General features: G+C 34.5%; 5 protein-coding genes across 10 annotated transcripts in view; 2 read left to right on the forward strand and 3 right to left on the reverse strand.

Moving 5' to 3' along the window:
- LOC115241001 (glucose-induced degradation protein 4 homolog) overlaps positions 1–719 on the reverse strand; it is a 5,682-nt gene extending 4,963 nt beyond the window's left edge. The window contains exon 1 of one of the 2 annotated variants that reach the window (XR_003884843.1): positions 142–719. Coding sequence is in view for 1 of the 2 variants with exons in the window: in XM_029816512.1 (XP_029672372.1) it covers positions 142–288 (147 nt within the window). In the remaining variant the exon portion in view is untranslated. The remainder of the gene's footprint in view (positions 1–141) is intronic. The other variant, XM_029816512.1, reaches the window with a different exon arrangement.
- A 242-nt stretch (positions 720–961) lies between these two features.
- LOC115241000 (BTB/POZ domain-containing protein KCTD5) lies at positions 962–5,270 on the forward strand. 2 transcript variants are annotated; one of them, XM_029816511.1, is made up of 4 exons: positions 962–1,416; positions 1,582–1,878; positions 2,020–2,148; positions 3,707–5,270. In XM_029816511.1, the coding sequence occupies exons 1-4, from the start codon at positions 1,201–1,203 to the stop codon at positions 3,734–3,736; spliced, it is 672 nt and encodes a 223-aa protein (XP_029672371.1). In that variant the 5' UTR covers positions 962–1,200; the 3' UTR covers positions 3,737–5,270. The 2 variants fall into 2 exon arrangements, with proteins under 2 accessions (XP_029672371.1, XP_029672370.1); XM_029816510.1 differs by lacking the exon at positions 3,707–5,270 and having other exon boundaries at positions 2,020–3,602.
- Positions 4,937–7,725, reverse strand: LOC115241005 (ragulator complex protein LAMTOR2). Its single transcript, XM_029816515.1, has 3 exons — positions 7,395–7,725; positions 6,966–7,128; positions 4,937–6,898 (listed from the first exon to the last, which is right to left on the reverse strand). The coding sequence occupies exons 1-3, from the start codon at positions 7,460–7,462 to the stop codon at positions 6,749–6,751; spliced, it is 381 nt and encodes a 126-aa protein (XP_029672375.1). The 5' UTR covers positions 7,463–7,725; the 3' UTR covers positions 4,937–6,748.
- A 218-nt stretch (positions 7,726–7,943) lies between these two features.
- LOC115241003 (coiled-coil-helix-coiled-coil-helix domain-containing protein 2) lies at positions 7,944–9,145 on the forward strand. The gene is made up of 3 exons (XM_029816514.1): positions 7,944–8,190; positions 8,383–8,750; positions 8,874–9,145. The coding sequence occupies exons 1-3, from the start codon at positions 8,150–8,152 to the stop codon at positions 8,882–8,884; spliced, it is 420 nt and encodes a 139-aa protein (XP_029672374.1). The 5' UTR covers positions 7,944–8,149; the 3' UTR covers positions 8,885–9,145.
- A 169-nt stretch (positions 9,146–9,314) lies between these two features.
- On the reverse strand, positions 9,315–15,851 carry LOC115240997 (mitochondrial Rho GTPase). 4 transcript variants are annotated; one of them, XM_029816503.1, is made up of 15 exons: positions 15,746–15,851; positions 14,735–15,486; positions 14,437–14,642; positions 14,307–14,357; positions 14,132–14,233; positions 14,008–14,049; positions 13,506–13,671; positions 13,308–13,428; positions 13,039–13,231; positions 12,609–12,875; positions 12,312–12,524; positions 12,031–12,227; positions 11,600–11,638; positions 11,296–11,367; positions 9,315–9,807 (listed from the first exon to the last, which is right to left on the reverse strand). In XM_029816503.1, the coding sequence occupies exons 2-15, from the start codon at positions 14,931–14,933 to the stop codon at positions 9,681–9,683; spliced, it is 1,995 nt and encodes a 664-aa protein (XP_029672363.1). In that variant the 5' UTR covers positions 14,934–15,486; positions 15,746–15,851; the 3' UTR covers positions 9,315–9,680. The 4 variants fall into 4 exon arrangements, with proteins under 4 accessions (XP_029672363.1, XP_029672360.1, XP_029672362.1 ...); XM_029816500.1 differs by lacking the exon at positions 11,296–11,367 and adding an exon at positions 10,217–10,288 and having other exon boundaries at positions 15,746–15,850; XM_029816501.1 differs by lacking the exon at positions 11,296–11,367 and having other exon boundaries at positions 9,340–9,807; positions 15,746–15,848.
- Positions 15,852–16,007: the final 156 nt, after the last annotated feature.

The following is a 16,007-nucleotide window of genomic DNA, read 5'->3' on the forward strand; positions in this document are numbered from 1 at the left end:
AGCGTCGTAGAAAATAATTAATTTCGTAAAATCGTCCTACGTTCATTTCGGTAGAATTTCGCGTTCTCCAATTTATGGCGCAATTTGGGAAAAGCGACGGCGCAAGCGGCGAGAGAACGCGGGAGGGGAAAGAAGGCTAACCTGCAAAACCACCTCTACGTCGTAGCTGTTGCCCTTGGACTTTTGCGAACCCTGAAAGCGCGAGCCGTTGTATAAGAGAGACTTGGTGACACCGGGCTGTTTCGAGTTCGCGGGCGGCGGCGGTATCACGTCGACCTTCACCGGCATCCTTCGTACGGTGGTGCCTGGAAACGAACACGACAGTAGCGCGACGTTCAACGCTCCTTGTCAACGACTACGGTGACGGCGACGGCGACGGCGACGGCGACGACGACGACGCGCGACGCGGCGCCCCGCATATCACGATGAGGAGAGACCGTGTGTCGCAATTCGCAATGACTGCCGGTAATCCGCGGGATATGGATGCTTTTTATGCGCGAGCCTCGAACCCAGACGACGACAGCCCCTTATTTACATGTCGCGGGCCGAGAAACGAATTTCTCGAAGAATCTCTCCTTTTCTCCAGCTAATATCGCGCCTTCCCCGTCGACGTTATTTCCTCGCACGAGCTCCCCCCTCGCAAACTCTTATCGCGCCGGAATCAGCCGGAAAACCGTCCCTTTGAGGCTGCTCGAAATAACGAGCAAATAACGAGGCTCCAACTTCGCGCATATGCTCGAAAAATATGGCGGCCGTTCGAATCCGTACGGACTCGTATCGGATGCGCGTACAATATTACAATATACAATATTGAACATTTCGCGAGAGATAATCGCGATAATGATTGTTCGAGACGATTGTTCCTTACGGAAGTAACATGCCCGAAAACTGCGTCCTTCCTTAAATACGCCTTTAAACGCGGATGCATTCACTCTTATGCGTCTTCGCGCCAAAATTGACGCGTATTCGCGCATGCGCACGAAAATCGATAGAGGGACAACGGACAAAGCTGCGAATTTTTATTACGTACTCGTAAAATTATATCAATTATTAAACGGATCGGTGGATATCTTCGATCCCTGGAATATTCGTACTTTGCGATTAGACGTGAAACGGATTTAGACATCGCATTGACTACATCCGCCGTGAGGATGTGAGGATGCTCGTTCCGGGAACTCTAACCTAATCTGCGTCTCTTTAATGTCAATTGATGCCGATGCAAGTATGGCGGATTTCAGCGATACGAATTCGCACGAAGTGACAGAGAATCATGTTGGCAAGCGGTGCAATAATCAGTGGGTGCGGTTGAACGTTGGCGGGACGTATTTTTTAACGGCCAAGACCACCCTGGCGAGAGATCCCAACTCCTTTCTCTACCGGCTCTGTCAGGAAGACTCGGACCTTATTTCGGACAGGGTTAGTTGATTTCTTACCGGGAATTTCAAATTAATTCTCTCGATTAAATAACGTACGCGTTCGCGTATTTATGTCAACGTTGACAAGTCGGACGAATCGGTTAAACCTCCTCCGCGAGGTTCCTGCCCCAAATGGTAACATGATAGTAGACGCTTTGTTTTTAAGGACGAAACGGGAGCGTACCTGATTGACCGCGACCCCACGTACTTCAGTCCAGTGTTAAATTATCTACGTCACGGCAAATTGGTCATAAATAAGGATCTAACCGAAGAGGGTGTACTGGAGGAAGCAGAGTTTTATAACATCACCGAGCTCATTCGGTTAGTCAAAGAAAGAATCATATTGAGGGACACTAGACCGCAGAGGGATTCCAAAAAGCACGTTTATAGAGTTCTCCAGTGTCACGAGGATGAATTAACGCAAATGGTGTCCACAATGTCGGACGGATGGAGATTCGAACAGGTATACTGGTGTACTTGTTCAATTTATATCTCGTTAATCACGCACAATTTATATAATTTTCTTTCCCACGCACATTGTGTGTTGGATTTACAATAATATTTCTCCTCTATTTATCCTTTATTTTATTTTATTTTTTTTTAGTTAATCAACATAGGTTCTCAATATAACTATGGTAATGACGATCACGCTGAATTTCTGTGTGTCGTAAGCCGAGAATACGGAGCTAGTCAGCTCAGCAGTAAGGAAGAGGAGTCCACGGATCGTGTCAAGGTACCGCTATCCTATTCGACTGTTTCCCATTCTTATTTGAGCCAAAGTAGTCACGGCTAATGCGACTATTTTATGTTTTTGTTATATCCTAAACTAGTATATAGTAATCATAGGTTTATTAATCGAGGTTCAATTTACATTCTTACTAAATATCTTCACTGTTTAAGTGAAAATTATGTATTTTTTAAATATCTGTGTCGGTATTGTTATTCCATGTTGGGTTGCATGAGATATTCATTGAAGCGATAAATATCTAACTACTTCTTCAGCTGGGAACACAAGCGCTTTCCTGTCTGGAAGAAAGGATTGGGTTACAATGAAATTTCCAAGTGCTTCATTGCCATAAAAGAAAATTACCCTGAGATATATTTTTGCAATCCAACATAGATTTTCTTGATTTCTAACATTATCGTGAAATCAAATAACACATCTTTTATCAATTTTGACAAAATTAAATAAAATAGTATTATTTTTTATATTAACAATTTGCCTAAACTGACTGACATACACAGTTGTGGGTTGGGTAGAAAGCCAAAGATAAGCTTTATCGCTACATGTATGAAAAATAAGATATATATACATTTACATTAAGAGATAAAATTTTACTTCACATCCTATCAATCACGCTTGGTTCGGCAATACATTTCTATATATATTATATATCTATATTTTTCTGCAATATTTTTGACAGTTGCTTAAAATTATTTTGCTCGTATGAAAAAAGAATTTTTTTGCAGATGTAAAATATATTTTTAACGACAGATATTTTTATTAGGTGGCTTAATTTCTTCTGCAAGTAAAAAATTTCAGAACAAAGATCCATCTATAGAATCAAATTTTGTTTTGTCTTTTATGTTTTGTATATATGTTTCTATACATATCTAGTGCTTTAAATACACATATATATATATACACATTATTAAAGTCGTATTAACTGAAAAAAAATCACCTAATAGTCTATGAAACTCAGAGGCCTCTTCGCATGTTGAGCATGTTCTGCCTCTGATATTTGTTGTATGTACCATATTATTATTATTATTATGTACCGCATGCCGTTCGTTAAATAAAGAATTTTTTCTTTCATTGGTTTGGTTACTTTATGACCTGTGACCTGCATGAATCATTGTTGCATGCTAAATTACTCATTATACATTATGTCCATTATGTGATATAAGAATAATTTGTCCATCCTGTATATTTTTTATCGGAAACTCATATATATAATTTATTTATATATGATATAAAAGATAAAATTTCTCTTAAATTAAAATATACATATACTAAAATATATATCATATGGGGTTGCTTTTTGATAAGGGTAGCTTTCGGGAACTTAAACTGCTATAGCTATAGTTGTAGATTAGCATATACTCGGGTATTTCTTACTTTTTATTAATTTATATGGCGCAACAATGTAACAGAGGCGGAACAATATTTCTAATAATAAAAATCTGTATAATTTTAATACCCATTACAATTCATAACTAGAATTAAGTATTATAATTATTAAGTGACTAATACGTTTTTATTAAGATTAGACTATTGGATTACATTCTAGGTTTTGCAGCAGAAGGGTTCACGCATGTAATGTCTAGATCCGTCCTTGTTTTCCTTTGCCTCCTTTAGTTTGATCAACTACGCTGCGACAAGATATGAAGACTGTTTCTTTCTTTTCTTTGTTTTACATTTAAAGTGTTAAATTGTAAAATTCGAAACTCTATTTCCATTATACTCTCTCTATTCCTAGATAATGTTAATCTACAGGGACATTACTGTGCAAAGGATAAAGAAATTTTATAGTATATGTATTTATTACATAGCACAAGATATATATATATATATATATTGTACATGAAGCTTTAAAAACCGAAAGTATCATTATTAATTTATTCCTCTTCATTAACAAGTGTATACAGAAAGAAAAAATGTCGATCTCACGAAAGGGATATAGTTTAATAATTTCATACAGTTTATATACAGATATGTAATCGCTATATGACAGATATAAACCTTCCTTTTTCTATAAGCGCACCTATTTGCTTTAAAAGCAGGTACGCTAACTACATATAGTCAGAGAGTATAGTTACATTATTAATAAATGATATTGTTCCATATTAAATATTAAATGGCTGCAGTTGTGTTTTAGCTTTATCAAATATTTTGAATAGACAATGATATTTGTGGAGGCAATCGGTTTCGTACCAATTTATCAAATTACCAATTTTTGCGATAATGGTAGTTTTTTATCTTCGATAGTGCTACATATGGTAGAGAAAATTGTCGTTTTTGTACCAAACTGTACAAAAATTCTTTTTCCCACATCCGTGTCCTTATCATAAGATGTCTAAATTACTTACCTTCGCACTGCCGCTATAAAACATAAAAATAATATTTGTACCTAAAACGTGATAATTTTCAAAATTCAAGATGCATAACTGTAATAAATACGAATATGTAAAACTGACTTTTTACATGTATTGTTAATATGGAAAGAGAGATTTTTTCTAAACAAAGCAATTTTATTACACTACTTATTAAGGATACAGATTTGAGATGTGTGTAAAAAAAAAAAAAAAATAGAGGCTTAATCTCTTTGTAGATGCTATTGTGTGCGAAAGAGAAATTTTAGAGAGCGAGAAAAACCATGTACAATTTACAAGATTTTGAAATATTCATTGCACATATGCACATTTCATATATAGGATACAAAGGATAGAAAAAAACGATAGAGATGCGATTTCGTTCGCAAATTAATGAAATGTACGATTGGAAGGAAATTTGCTACTCGTTTTTTTTTTTTCATAAATATTTGCACAGTTGCGATATGATTCCCTACATCCGTAATAAATAATATTTGCAACAGATGTAGGTTGTCAATTATCGAAGGCCTATTAAGAAAGTGTCCTATAGATATAACATATATATAAAATCATATTTAAACATGTTGAATGGAAGAACATACGTAATATCGGCTTTTATAGATGCCATTAGTATTATAATACATGTGCGAAATTATTATCTCACACACATATACAATATTTTTTTTCATGGATATTATATAAGAGAATACACAGTTCAACAATATTTGCTATTAATTGTTTCAATACAGACAAAAAAAAAAACAAACTCCGCTATAACTATATCAAGTATCAAATATTTATACAAACAGTAAGATACATAACAAGATGTTACAAATTGGCTGGTAAGAATTAATTTGATACTATGAAATTTCAGGAATTTTAGGACCAATATTGTTAATCTCGCACACTATGTACAGTGTTTTTTAGGCTAATATAAGGCATTATTTTCTAGCTCAAATTCCTATATTTAATCATGAACTTTTAGTCGGTATTAATATTCATTATTATTATATTACACATGCGAAGATACGCCCCTCTTTACTCATATAAAGTTTGTACTTTCATATAGATAGAGAGATTTATAATGATAGATAAATTTATTGTGTGATTATTCAGTGTTTGGCGTTAGGGAACAAAAGGTAGTAGTTATATTGGAGACTAAAATTATTATAAAATGATAAGCCCTAGACTATTAAGGATAAAGGTGTAAAAAGTTATTGTATACATATATACAAATATTTGCACCCTATGGTATGATTATTTTCCATGTTTCAAGTTATGTTGATTTGAGAACTCTCTATTGTTAAATACATCTGGTACGAATAATTACAACAAAAATTTGCAAGTACTTTAATTAATTCTAAATTTAATTTTACTCCACACCTAATGTATTGAATTCGTTTGAAACACACAAGTTATTATATTATACACAATTATATTATACACACATATACATATTCTAAATTAAAAATATTTTACTAAAACAGATTTCACACACATTTTTATACATACAAACATCTCCATTCTATGTATATCATTGTATGTATACAGATGTATTATAACAAAATCAAAAAATTTATTTAATAGTAATTTAAAATATAAGACAATTCTGGTATAATAAAGATATAGAACTTTACAACTTTCTATATGCAATAATTCTCTAGTGTAGTGCAATTCACAATATAAGTAACAAACAAAAAAAAATATAGATATTAAACATTGTTAATTATTTTTCGCTAATGCAGTCACAATCTTATATATATAACTCGATAAATTATATAAATTAAATTACAGTAAACCATTTTACATTATAAATAGAATTATTTACGGCAACTGTTGCGACATTACATTATTGATAGGTGAGCTTACATTAAGTAGACCTTATATAGCGTGTGATTTGTAAAGTGAGATGAAATTAAATGCAAATTGTTTGTATTAATTGTAACTTGTACGAAATAAAAGATTTATTGTACTATTAAAGTTAAGCGGTTCTTGCTCCTATTTTCACTTCTTTTCTGTGTATGTAATATCTATAGCATTGCATTTTTAGAATGGTACAAATGTAAATATTGAAAATGGGAATATATACATACATTAATTCCAAATCAATAAAAAATATATTTATACATTTATACATAGTGTAGTGAGATACAATTATAAGTTCTCACAAACAATAAATAAAAAGCATAGAAGGATAAATTTGAGCACAATATCTCCAGATAAATTCCTAAAAACAAATCTCAAGGCATATTTGCTATTGTTTTTAAGGGTTGATCAAGATACATAGCCAATGCCTGTGCTTTTTCTCGTAACAATCCAAATCCTACATTTTCTTTTGCATATAAACATAAGAGCAAGTTAGCTACTTCTGTAATAACTACTTTTCCTTCCTGTAAACGGGAACAATATGAAAGATTCTTAATGTGTAAAATAATAAAAAATTTGATATATCATTACCATGCAATCCATTAGAACATAATGTAATTCATCTTCCTTGAAGGCGTTTCTTCCATTCTTTTCATAAGCTGTCCAAATATTACTTGTAATAGCAGCTGTAACTCTAGCATCTTTATCTCCGTAACCACTGTATGCTAGTAATCCTCCATCTCTGTTAAGTAATCTGAAACATTATACATTAAATAGAGATAAGTATTTATAATAAATTCACATAAATACTATATAAATTATAAAGATAATCATATTGCACACATAAGAAAAGAATGTACATGATGAATATATATGCAATATTCTTATTTTGTCAATTTGAACAAATTGTGTGCAAAATGTTTTTTAAAATATTACAAATAAAAATTTACTGGTAAATTGTTTGCAGAAAATACAATATTATCTATTAAAAACGTTATTCTTTTCAAAATTCTTACTCACAAAGTATTCTCCACGCCCCCAGTATTAGCTTGACTTAACACCTGCGTGAGAGCTTTTGGCTTCAACATATTTGTGCTATTTTGTTATTAAATTCTATTTAATTATTATATATACAAATAACAATATAAAAATGTTTAGTATTATATACAGTGCAACGTGTGTATAAAATTTATTTCAATTTCCTGGTTTTAAAATCAGCTGTTATCACTGTGTGAATTGCATGTATAAATTGAATGTGATCAACAAACTGTCACAAACGTCATAATGAGGGATGTGATTATGATTGTGGAGTGGATTTAATCATATAATGCATATGTTCAAGATGCGCCTCTTCTACTTTTTTTTCGCGATGCTCGATTATCTATCTTATAGCCCGTTTACATGGGAACGTATCGATAGGTATGTTCATGTTGCATGTGAATAAATCAGAAAAAGAAAACAATACGGAACAACTCTTTATTACGAGTTTCATACTAAATACGACGCATTCGATATTAGTCACGTGAGGAAATTATAAAAAGTTTCGTAAAGACTCGTTTATTTATAATATATATATTTTTAGAGAGAAAGAATCACGCTCACGTGAGAACATTCAAGAAATTTTTGGACGCCCTCTGTTCCACTTATTAGCTAGCATTACGCAGCATCTAGCATAGTTTGTCGAACGTGGTCGAGTGATCAAGTTCAAAGTTCAGGTTCGCACATTGCGAGAATATATTTCTTCACTTCGTTGATCGATCTAATAAGAAAGAAAAATGCCACGACGTGGACGTGCCTCTGCGCCTCCTCCAAGAAGGTAAGTTCAATACAATTCAATTATCTTGATATTGATAATCTGTCATTTGCGCTGCCCTTAGCGTTACATCATAATCGCAGTCTTCGACGTAGAAACTTTAAATGTCCGCAATCGCATGATCATTTGTACGCTCATCGTATCGAGTTCAATGAACTTTGTCTCCAAAACTGTCAAAAATTCGTCTCGTTTCAGCGTCAGGCCGGCCGCGGCTGTACCCGCACCCGTACCATCCCGACTCCCAGCTCAGGCTCCACCAACGGCACCCATGGTGGCCCAGCCGCAGCAGCCGTCCCTCATGGGCCAAATGGCCGCCACCGCTGGCGGTGTAGCCATCGGCTCCGCCGTGGGACACACCGTCGGTCACGCCATGACTGGACTTTTCAGCGGAGGATCCAGCGAGACTGCCGCTGCTCCTGCTGCAGCGCCTCAAGCCGCTCCGGCCACCGGAGCTGCTTGCTCGTGGGAGATTAAACAGTTCCTGGAATGCGCTCAGAAACAATCCGATCTGAGCCTGTGCGAGGGATTCAACGAGGCACTACGTCAATGCAAAGTTGCCAATAGTCAGTAATCTTGTCTAATGCTATTTTTGTCACACCGATCTTATCTTTTTTAATATTGTTATTTTTATAGACAATCTTGTGACAAAATGAGATTTCTAATTGTCTTATATTTTCTGTTTTCAGATGTTCTCTAAATTGACGTAGAAAACGAAGAATCTAGAAACACTAGATGAAATTGAAGTACATGCTCTATGCTCCAATCCTATAGATTATACAGCAAAAAATTCTGTTTATTTTTATCGTTATATGTATCAGTACTGTTAATGTAATATAAAACAGTCCAGAATTCTAATCTATGTTTTAATCTACAAATTTTAGAAGATCAATAAATTATGTTTGTTTAAATTTTAGACAAACCAACTTTTAATGTTCCCTAAACTATACATATAAAAATGTATGTAACAATAGCATGATTTTGAAAAATGCAAAATATATTGGAAATTATATTACTAAGAAAATTATTAATATCTGGATCTCTGTGAAACATTTCTTTTTTTTTCAAAGATTAAGACTACCAGCAAAGAAATAAAGATGACATTAACAAATAATACACAATGCGTCGCATTTCTCTCTTAACTTATATATTACGATACATTAAACAATAATTTATATTATAAGATGAAAATAGTTCTTACAAGATGATACATATCGGAAGAAAAAACTGCAAATAAAAACTTGGGTATTCTGACCAGAGTAAAATAAGCGCACCTTGCTACACAAAAGTATTTGCACTTTATCCATATTTCTCTTTCTAATACTTAGCTATTTTATATTTCGAAAATTAGAGTGTGATTTATGAATATATATATGTATATGTATGTACCATATATTGAATCTATATAACGCGATTATCTATAATAACGGATTTCTCTTTCTTTATTCGACAATAGGAGGCAGTTAAACACGCACGAGTAGCACGAATATGGTAGACTATCTTTTCTCTGTATTTAATACGCGCATCATTACGTAACCAGCGACCGTAGCGACCGCGATTCCAAGACCTGCTTTCCACCACACCAGGGAATCCCCTTGCATTAGGCCGAATTGATTTATGTGCCTGAAATGTCAAAATACAAAAGTTTAATGTAACGATTCGAATGTACGAAAAATTTCAAATGTTTCAATATGATAAAACTAAATGTCATCCTTAAATAATCTTAATTATTTAACGATACAACACGAACAACGTATACATACAAATGTAGATGAAATTTTGATTACAATTTTGACAATAAAGTTTTACCATACTATAAGCCAAATCAGATTGAAAAAAAATCTCTCTTGTTAGATATTATCTAAGCATATAAATTAAGCTTTATAAATTGAAGAGAAATTTGCGAGAGATCGACCGTGTGGCATGCTCATGCTTGAATGAAAAGCGGTCGGTTTATACATTATTAAGCTACGATTTGTGATAATTGTGGATCGCGAGGAAGAAATATACAAGCAGTAATACGAAATAAAACCTTGTGAAAGAACTCCACCACTGAGAGGGTGAGGTTTCGACAAGCAACATGTGGACCATACGCCTCAAATGGCTGAAAAGAGCCAATATGTTGTTACGTATAGTTTCATCCGTGCGATGACAAAATTTTCTATTATGTGAGCAAATCGCCCGACAGTACATTTAATATGACAAGATGGAGTTAACTCTTCAACATGAATGCATGCATTGATAGGAATGTACGATGACGATGAACGAATGCAGTTTTCACGATTTGCTCAAGCTTCTAGATCTTTACACAGTGTGAAATTGAAATTCGGACCAACCTGTCTCTGTAAAATAAAACCCATGCTCCTTGAAAGCGGCTAAACACGAAATATCTTTTTGTTAATACCGAATTGTCTTCTTCTTCTTTCTTTTATTTTATATTAGGTTTTTATTTTATATTACATTATTATTTTTCCTTAAAAATTAAAAAAATACAAGAAAAGAATTGGGGAGATACTCTGGAAAAGATGCGATAAGAAACGCAAATCATTGTTGCCTCGAAATAACTTTATAGTGTGAAAGATATATATAAAAGAAGAAACAAGCATAAAAAGCTCTAAAAGTCTTGATGTAATCGATATACTTTCAAATATATCGACTACAAAAGAAAAAAATCATATTTTCTCTAAATCGTTATGTGCCTGAAATGTCAAAATACAAAAGTTTAATGTAACGATTCGAATGTACGAAAAATCTCAAATGTGTTTCAATATGATAAAACTAAATGTCATCCTTAAATAATCTTAATTATTTAACGATACAACACGAACAACGTATACATACAAATGTAGATGAAATTTTGATTACAATTTTGACAATAAAGTTTTACCATACTATAAAGCCAAATCAGATTGAAAAAAAATCTCTCTTGTTAGATATTATCTAAGCATATAAATTAAGCTTTATAAATTGAAGAGAAATTTGCGAGAGATCGACCGTGTGGCATGCTCATGCTTGAATGAAAAGCGGTCGGTTTATACATTATTAAGCTACGATTCGTGATAATTGTGGATCGCGAGGAAGAAATATACAAGCAGTAATACGAAATAAAACCTTGTGAAAGAACTCCACCACTGAGAGGGTGAGGTTTCGACAAGCAACATGTGGACCATACGCCTCAAATGGCTGAAAAGAGCCAATATGTTGTTACGTATAGTTTCATCCGTGCGATGACAAAATTTTCTATTATGTGAGCAAATCGCCCGACAGTACATTTAATATGACAAGATGGAGTTAACTCTTCAACATGAATGCATGCATTGATAGGAATGTACGATGACGATGAACGAATGCAGTTTTCACGATTTGCTCAAGCTTCTAGATCTTTACACAGTGTGAAATTGAAATTCGGACCAACCTGTCTCTGTAAAATAAAACCCATGCTCCTTGAAAGCGGCTAAACACGAAATATCTTTTTGTTAATACCGAATTGTCTTCTTCTTCTTTCTTTTATTTTATATTAGGTTTTTATTTTATATTACATTATTATTTTTCCTTAAAAATTAAAAAAATACAAGAAAAGAATTGGGGAGATACTCTGGAAAAGATGCGATAAGAAACGCAAATCATTGTTGCCTCGAAATAACTTTATAGTGTGAAAGATATATATAAAAGAAGAAACAAGCATAAAAAGCTCTAAAAGTCTTGATGTAATCGATATACTTTCAAATATATCGACTACAAAAGAAAAAAATTCATATTTTCTCTAAATCGGAAAAGCCTCGAGATCTATCTGACAATTTCCTTGTTATTCTGTTCTTAATCTATGACAGAGAAAGTTCAACTTACGGAAAAGCCGCCATTGTAGCTAGTTTAACGAAGATTTCACGTCGTACTGTGCGTGAGATGCTATACGGCTGTGGAGGCATCAATTTGTATTTGCTGCAAAAAGCGGTCGGTTGCAGCAGATATCCTTGTTTCACTTCGGAAAGGTCACTTTTGTTCGCTACTATCAGAACGGGAATTTTGCTATCAGCAAAGTATTTCTGTAAAAGCATACATACATTTATCGTAAGAACTGTATAATCGATATAATGAGATCATTACATTGGATACGAGAATGTACTCACGATGTAGATACGCGCTATATACTCGAACGATTTCGGATTACTGGCGTCATAAACGAGAGCCGCCGCGTCGCACTGTATTTCCGCTGGCGTTAAAGCGTCCTGCACGTTTAGCACGTTTATATCCTTCAATACCACCGTCTTTTCCTGCCCGTATACATGCAATGTATTCACACTGATGTGGGCGTTTGACGGTACCATCTCATCATTTAATTTCTAAAATTATACAAGCGGAAAGATAATACACGATCAAGATTCTAGTCGCAACTACAATAATATTACCAATAAGCAATAATTTACCTCGAGTTTAGGATCGATAAAAGTTCTACATAACGTAGTTTTTCCACTACTCTTTGGACCTATCACATGACAGGTGTAAACGTTTCTGCTAGTTTGCTTCTTTGCCAGATCTACTTTCTTTTCACGAGTCACGACGATCGAGCTCGTTTGAGACTCGTTATGATACATATTGTAACCCAAATACGCCATATATTCCATGGTTTTGCGCACATTCGTCAGTGTCAGTAGCGCCCACTGGCACATGTATCCTTGGAACGTAATCCATCCCTGCATGCATTATTATCCAAATTAAATTATATTCAAATATATTTAGCTTATATAGTTTTCTCTCTCTCCGGTTCTCAGAAACAGATATACCGGTTTTTCATCGTCTTAACATTTTACAAGAGAGTTTGATATTCTTATAAGAATAATAAAAGCGAGAGTAAACCTTTTCGTTCGTGGGTACAGTGTATTTGTATTCATCGCCCCATGGCGCAACGAGACAACGCGAGAATAATGAGTCCATTTCTAAGGGCGAGAGAGCTCCATCACGATCCCGATCATGTTGCATAAATAATAATGTCAAAAACTCTTGTCCCTTGTGTGATAATTCGGTAGTGCAGCCAAGCGGGACTTTTAATCTAAAACAAAGATGTTCAGTTATTAATATTGGAAATATATTGGTGACGTGAGACTCTGCAACTTCTTTATACATACGAGGGATGAATATATTCTTTTGACATTTGCAGCTCATTATCATATCCAAACTTTCGTAATACAGCCCAAGTCGTTTCGTTCCTTCCACGTTGTATGAATAAACATTGTAAATACATAAAACCTGTATATAATCAGAGACAATTATATTGATAGCTTTAGTACATCTCATATAAGTTTAACACTGAATCAACTGCATACCTTTCATTGTGACGCATCCGTTACATATACCATCACAAATATTTTTTGATAATACAGCTTTTACATCCTCCAGCACTTGTGGTTGTAATGGTGTGTTGAAGCACCATTGCTGAAACGCGTTCAACTCCATATCGTTTAAAAGTCCATCGTTATCTACATCGCATATCTGTAAAAAAAGAAATAATATAGCATATAATATATGCAATTATTTTTGAACCTAATAATTATTCAAGAAAATAATGGATGAATAATCTAGATGGAGTCGCTTTCGAGATTTAAAAGTCTATATTTTTTTAAATAAAGTCACATAATTCTTTTTTTATATAATTTATATAAATCGATTCTTTTAGCTATTTTAATTTGTAAAGCAATGTGTTATAAAACTATTAAAATATGAGAATCAAAAAGTATTTATTTCATTTTTTATATTAAGCTATATTAGAATATATATATGTGTAGAAATATAAAAATAGAAGATACCCTATCTATAATACATACTTACTTTAAAAATTCGCTTTAAGGCAGTTTTGCATTCCTCGGTGAGCTAGAATAGGAAATATAGATTGAATCAATTTTAGTCAGAAAGATTAAATTAAAGAGGAACTAGGTATAAATATATAACTCACCTCCTGCGTGTCATAATTGTACAAAGGTGTGGTAGGATGCAAAACTGCTTTTTGTGCATAATAAAATGTTTCTGAAACATTTTGAAGTGTTTTCGCCGAGCACTACAAACAGATAAAATATTTCTTTGTATCTTTTCTTCAGTTTCCTCATGATAGATAAATTATACAATCTTACCTCTATGCAGCTTTCAATCTCTGTAAACTCTTTCATAATGGGATATACAGCCTGGAATTGCAATAAAAAATAAGAATTACTGACATAGAGATATAATATAAATGTATACTATTTAAATCTCTCTACAAACCTCTATGGTAGAATAATCTACGAGGTCGATTTTATTGCCTACGAGTACAACTGGACATCGATTGTCAGGCGAGCACTTTCTGATTAACGGTAACCAATAGTTGGCAGCTCTATCCAGAGTATCCTCGTCGTCCACGGAGTAGACCACGCATATCACATGCGCCTTCTGAATCTCTTCCGCCAGTTGATCGTCCGTTTGCTCCACCGCTGTAAATACCGAGTATAATATTAACAAACATTTGACAAAAAAAAAAAAATATATATATATATAAAACATACAGAAATGTCAAGTGCGCTACCTGAATAATCGACTATATGCGTCGGCACCTGTTCCGGCGTGACGTCGGCCGGTATCGTGATCTCCTCGGCCTTGCTAGGCACTTCCTCCGCATATTCCTCGCTCACCAGAGACAATATTAGAGAGGTCTTGCCGACGCCTCGTTCGCCGATCAACAGTATTCTCACATTGCGCCGAAGCGCGACCGGACGTTGCACCATGCTGCTCGAGCACCGTAATAATTATTGCCTACGGCATTCGCCGTTCAATTCCTCGCGGATGGCATCCTTTCGGAGAAGAGGACTTCAATTATCACCGCGATGTATAACCTATATGCCGCGGACGTCAACAACACGCAGCACTCCCACCGAGTGTCATCGATCGTGATTTTCTTCACGGTGACATTTCGATAGCGACGAGGACGACGACGACGAGGATCAACGACGCATCGTTCTATGTCTTCTCCTCGTCGAAGATGAGTATTTTGCACTTTGCCTCGATGCTTTTTTGAGGAACCGATATGAATTGTGGCCAATTGCGGTTACAGCTGAAGACTGACAGAAAACTCTCCGGCGGATTCACGGGACTCTAAAATGTGTAGTAGCGCTCCGAGGGTGGCCTTTTCAAGGTTACCTATGCCACCGCAATGAATGGTGCGATATGTATATATGTGATGTATGTATCTGTGTATTGTATAGCGGTACCGCATATATACGTTTGTGTGGCTCGTTACACTTTGCACTTTATTCCTCTTTCTCTCTCCAGCGCGCGCATCTGTGACATATAACGGGTAAAAGAAAGATATTTTTTTACGCTCCATCTCTCCTGCTTGGAATAATTTTTATACGAAACATAGAAAAATACTTCTGCAAAGTCTTATATCAGAACGTCACGTTATTTTCATATTTATATTGAATAAAGCACATGTAAAAACAAGAATTGCAGAATTATCATTAAAAAATGATGACATTTACAAATACACCTTTTGCTTGCTATTTTTCTTCAAATGTCAAAAGTACAATTCTAAACAAACCTTATAACAGATTGTACGATTCTCTCTTATATATTTTTTTTATATTAGTAACATTTTATATTAGAAGCATTTTAGATACGAGATTGATTCCTTCCTCTGTATCCCCTCTGTCCCGCGCTGTGAACAGATGAACAGATCTAAAATTTTATTTATATAGTTCCGAAAAGAAAGATTCGTCATAGAGGCCGCTGTTACGAATGTGACAGAAGTGATCGCGAAACTCTGACTTACCGGCTGTTCTCGATGTAACATTGGGAGTTTT

This window comes from Formica exsecta, unplaced genomic scaffold, assembly GCF_003651465.1.
Source record: "Formica exsecta isolate Colony F162 unplaced genomic scaffold, ASM365146v1 scaffold458, whole genome shotgun sequence".
NCBI classification, from domain to species: domain Eukaryota; kingdom Metazoa; phylum Arthropoda; class Insecta; order Hymenoptera; family Formicidae; genus Formica; species Formica exsecta.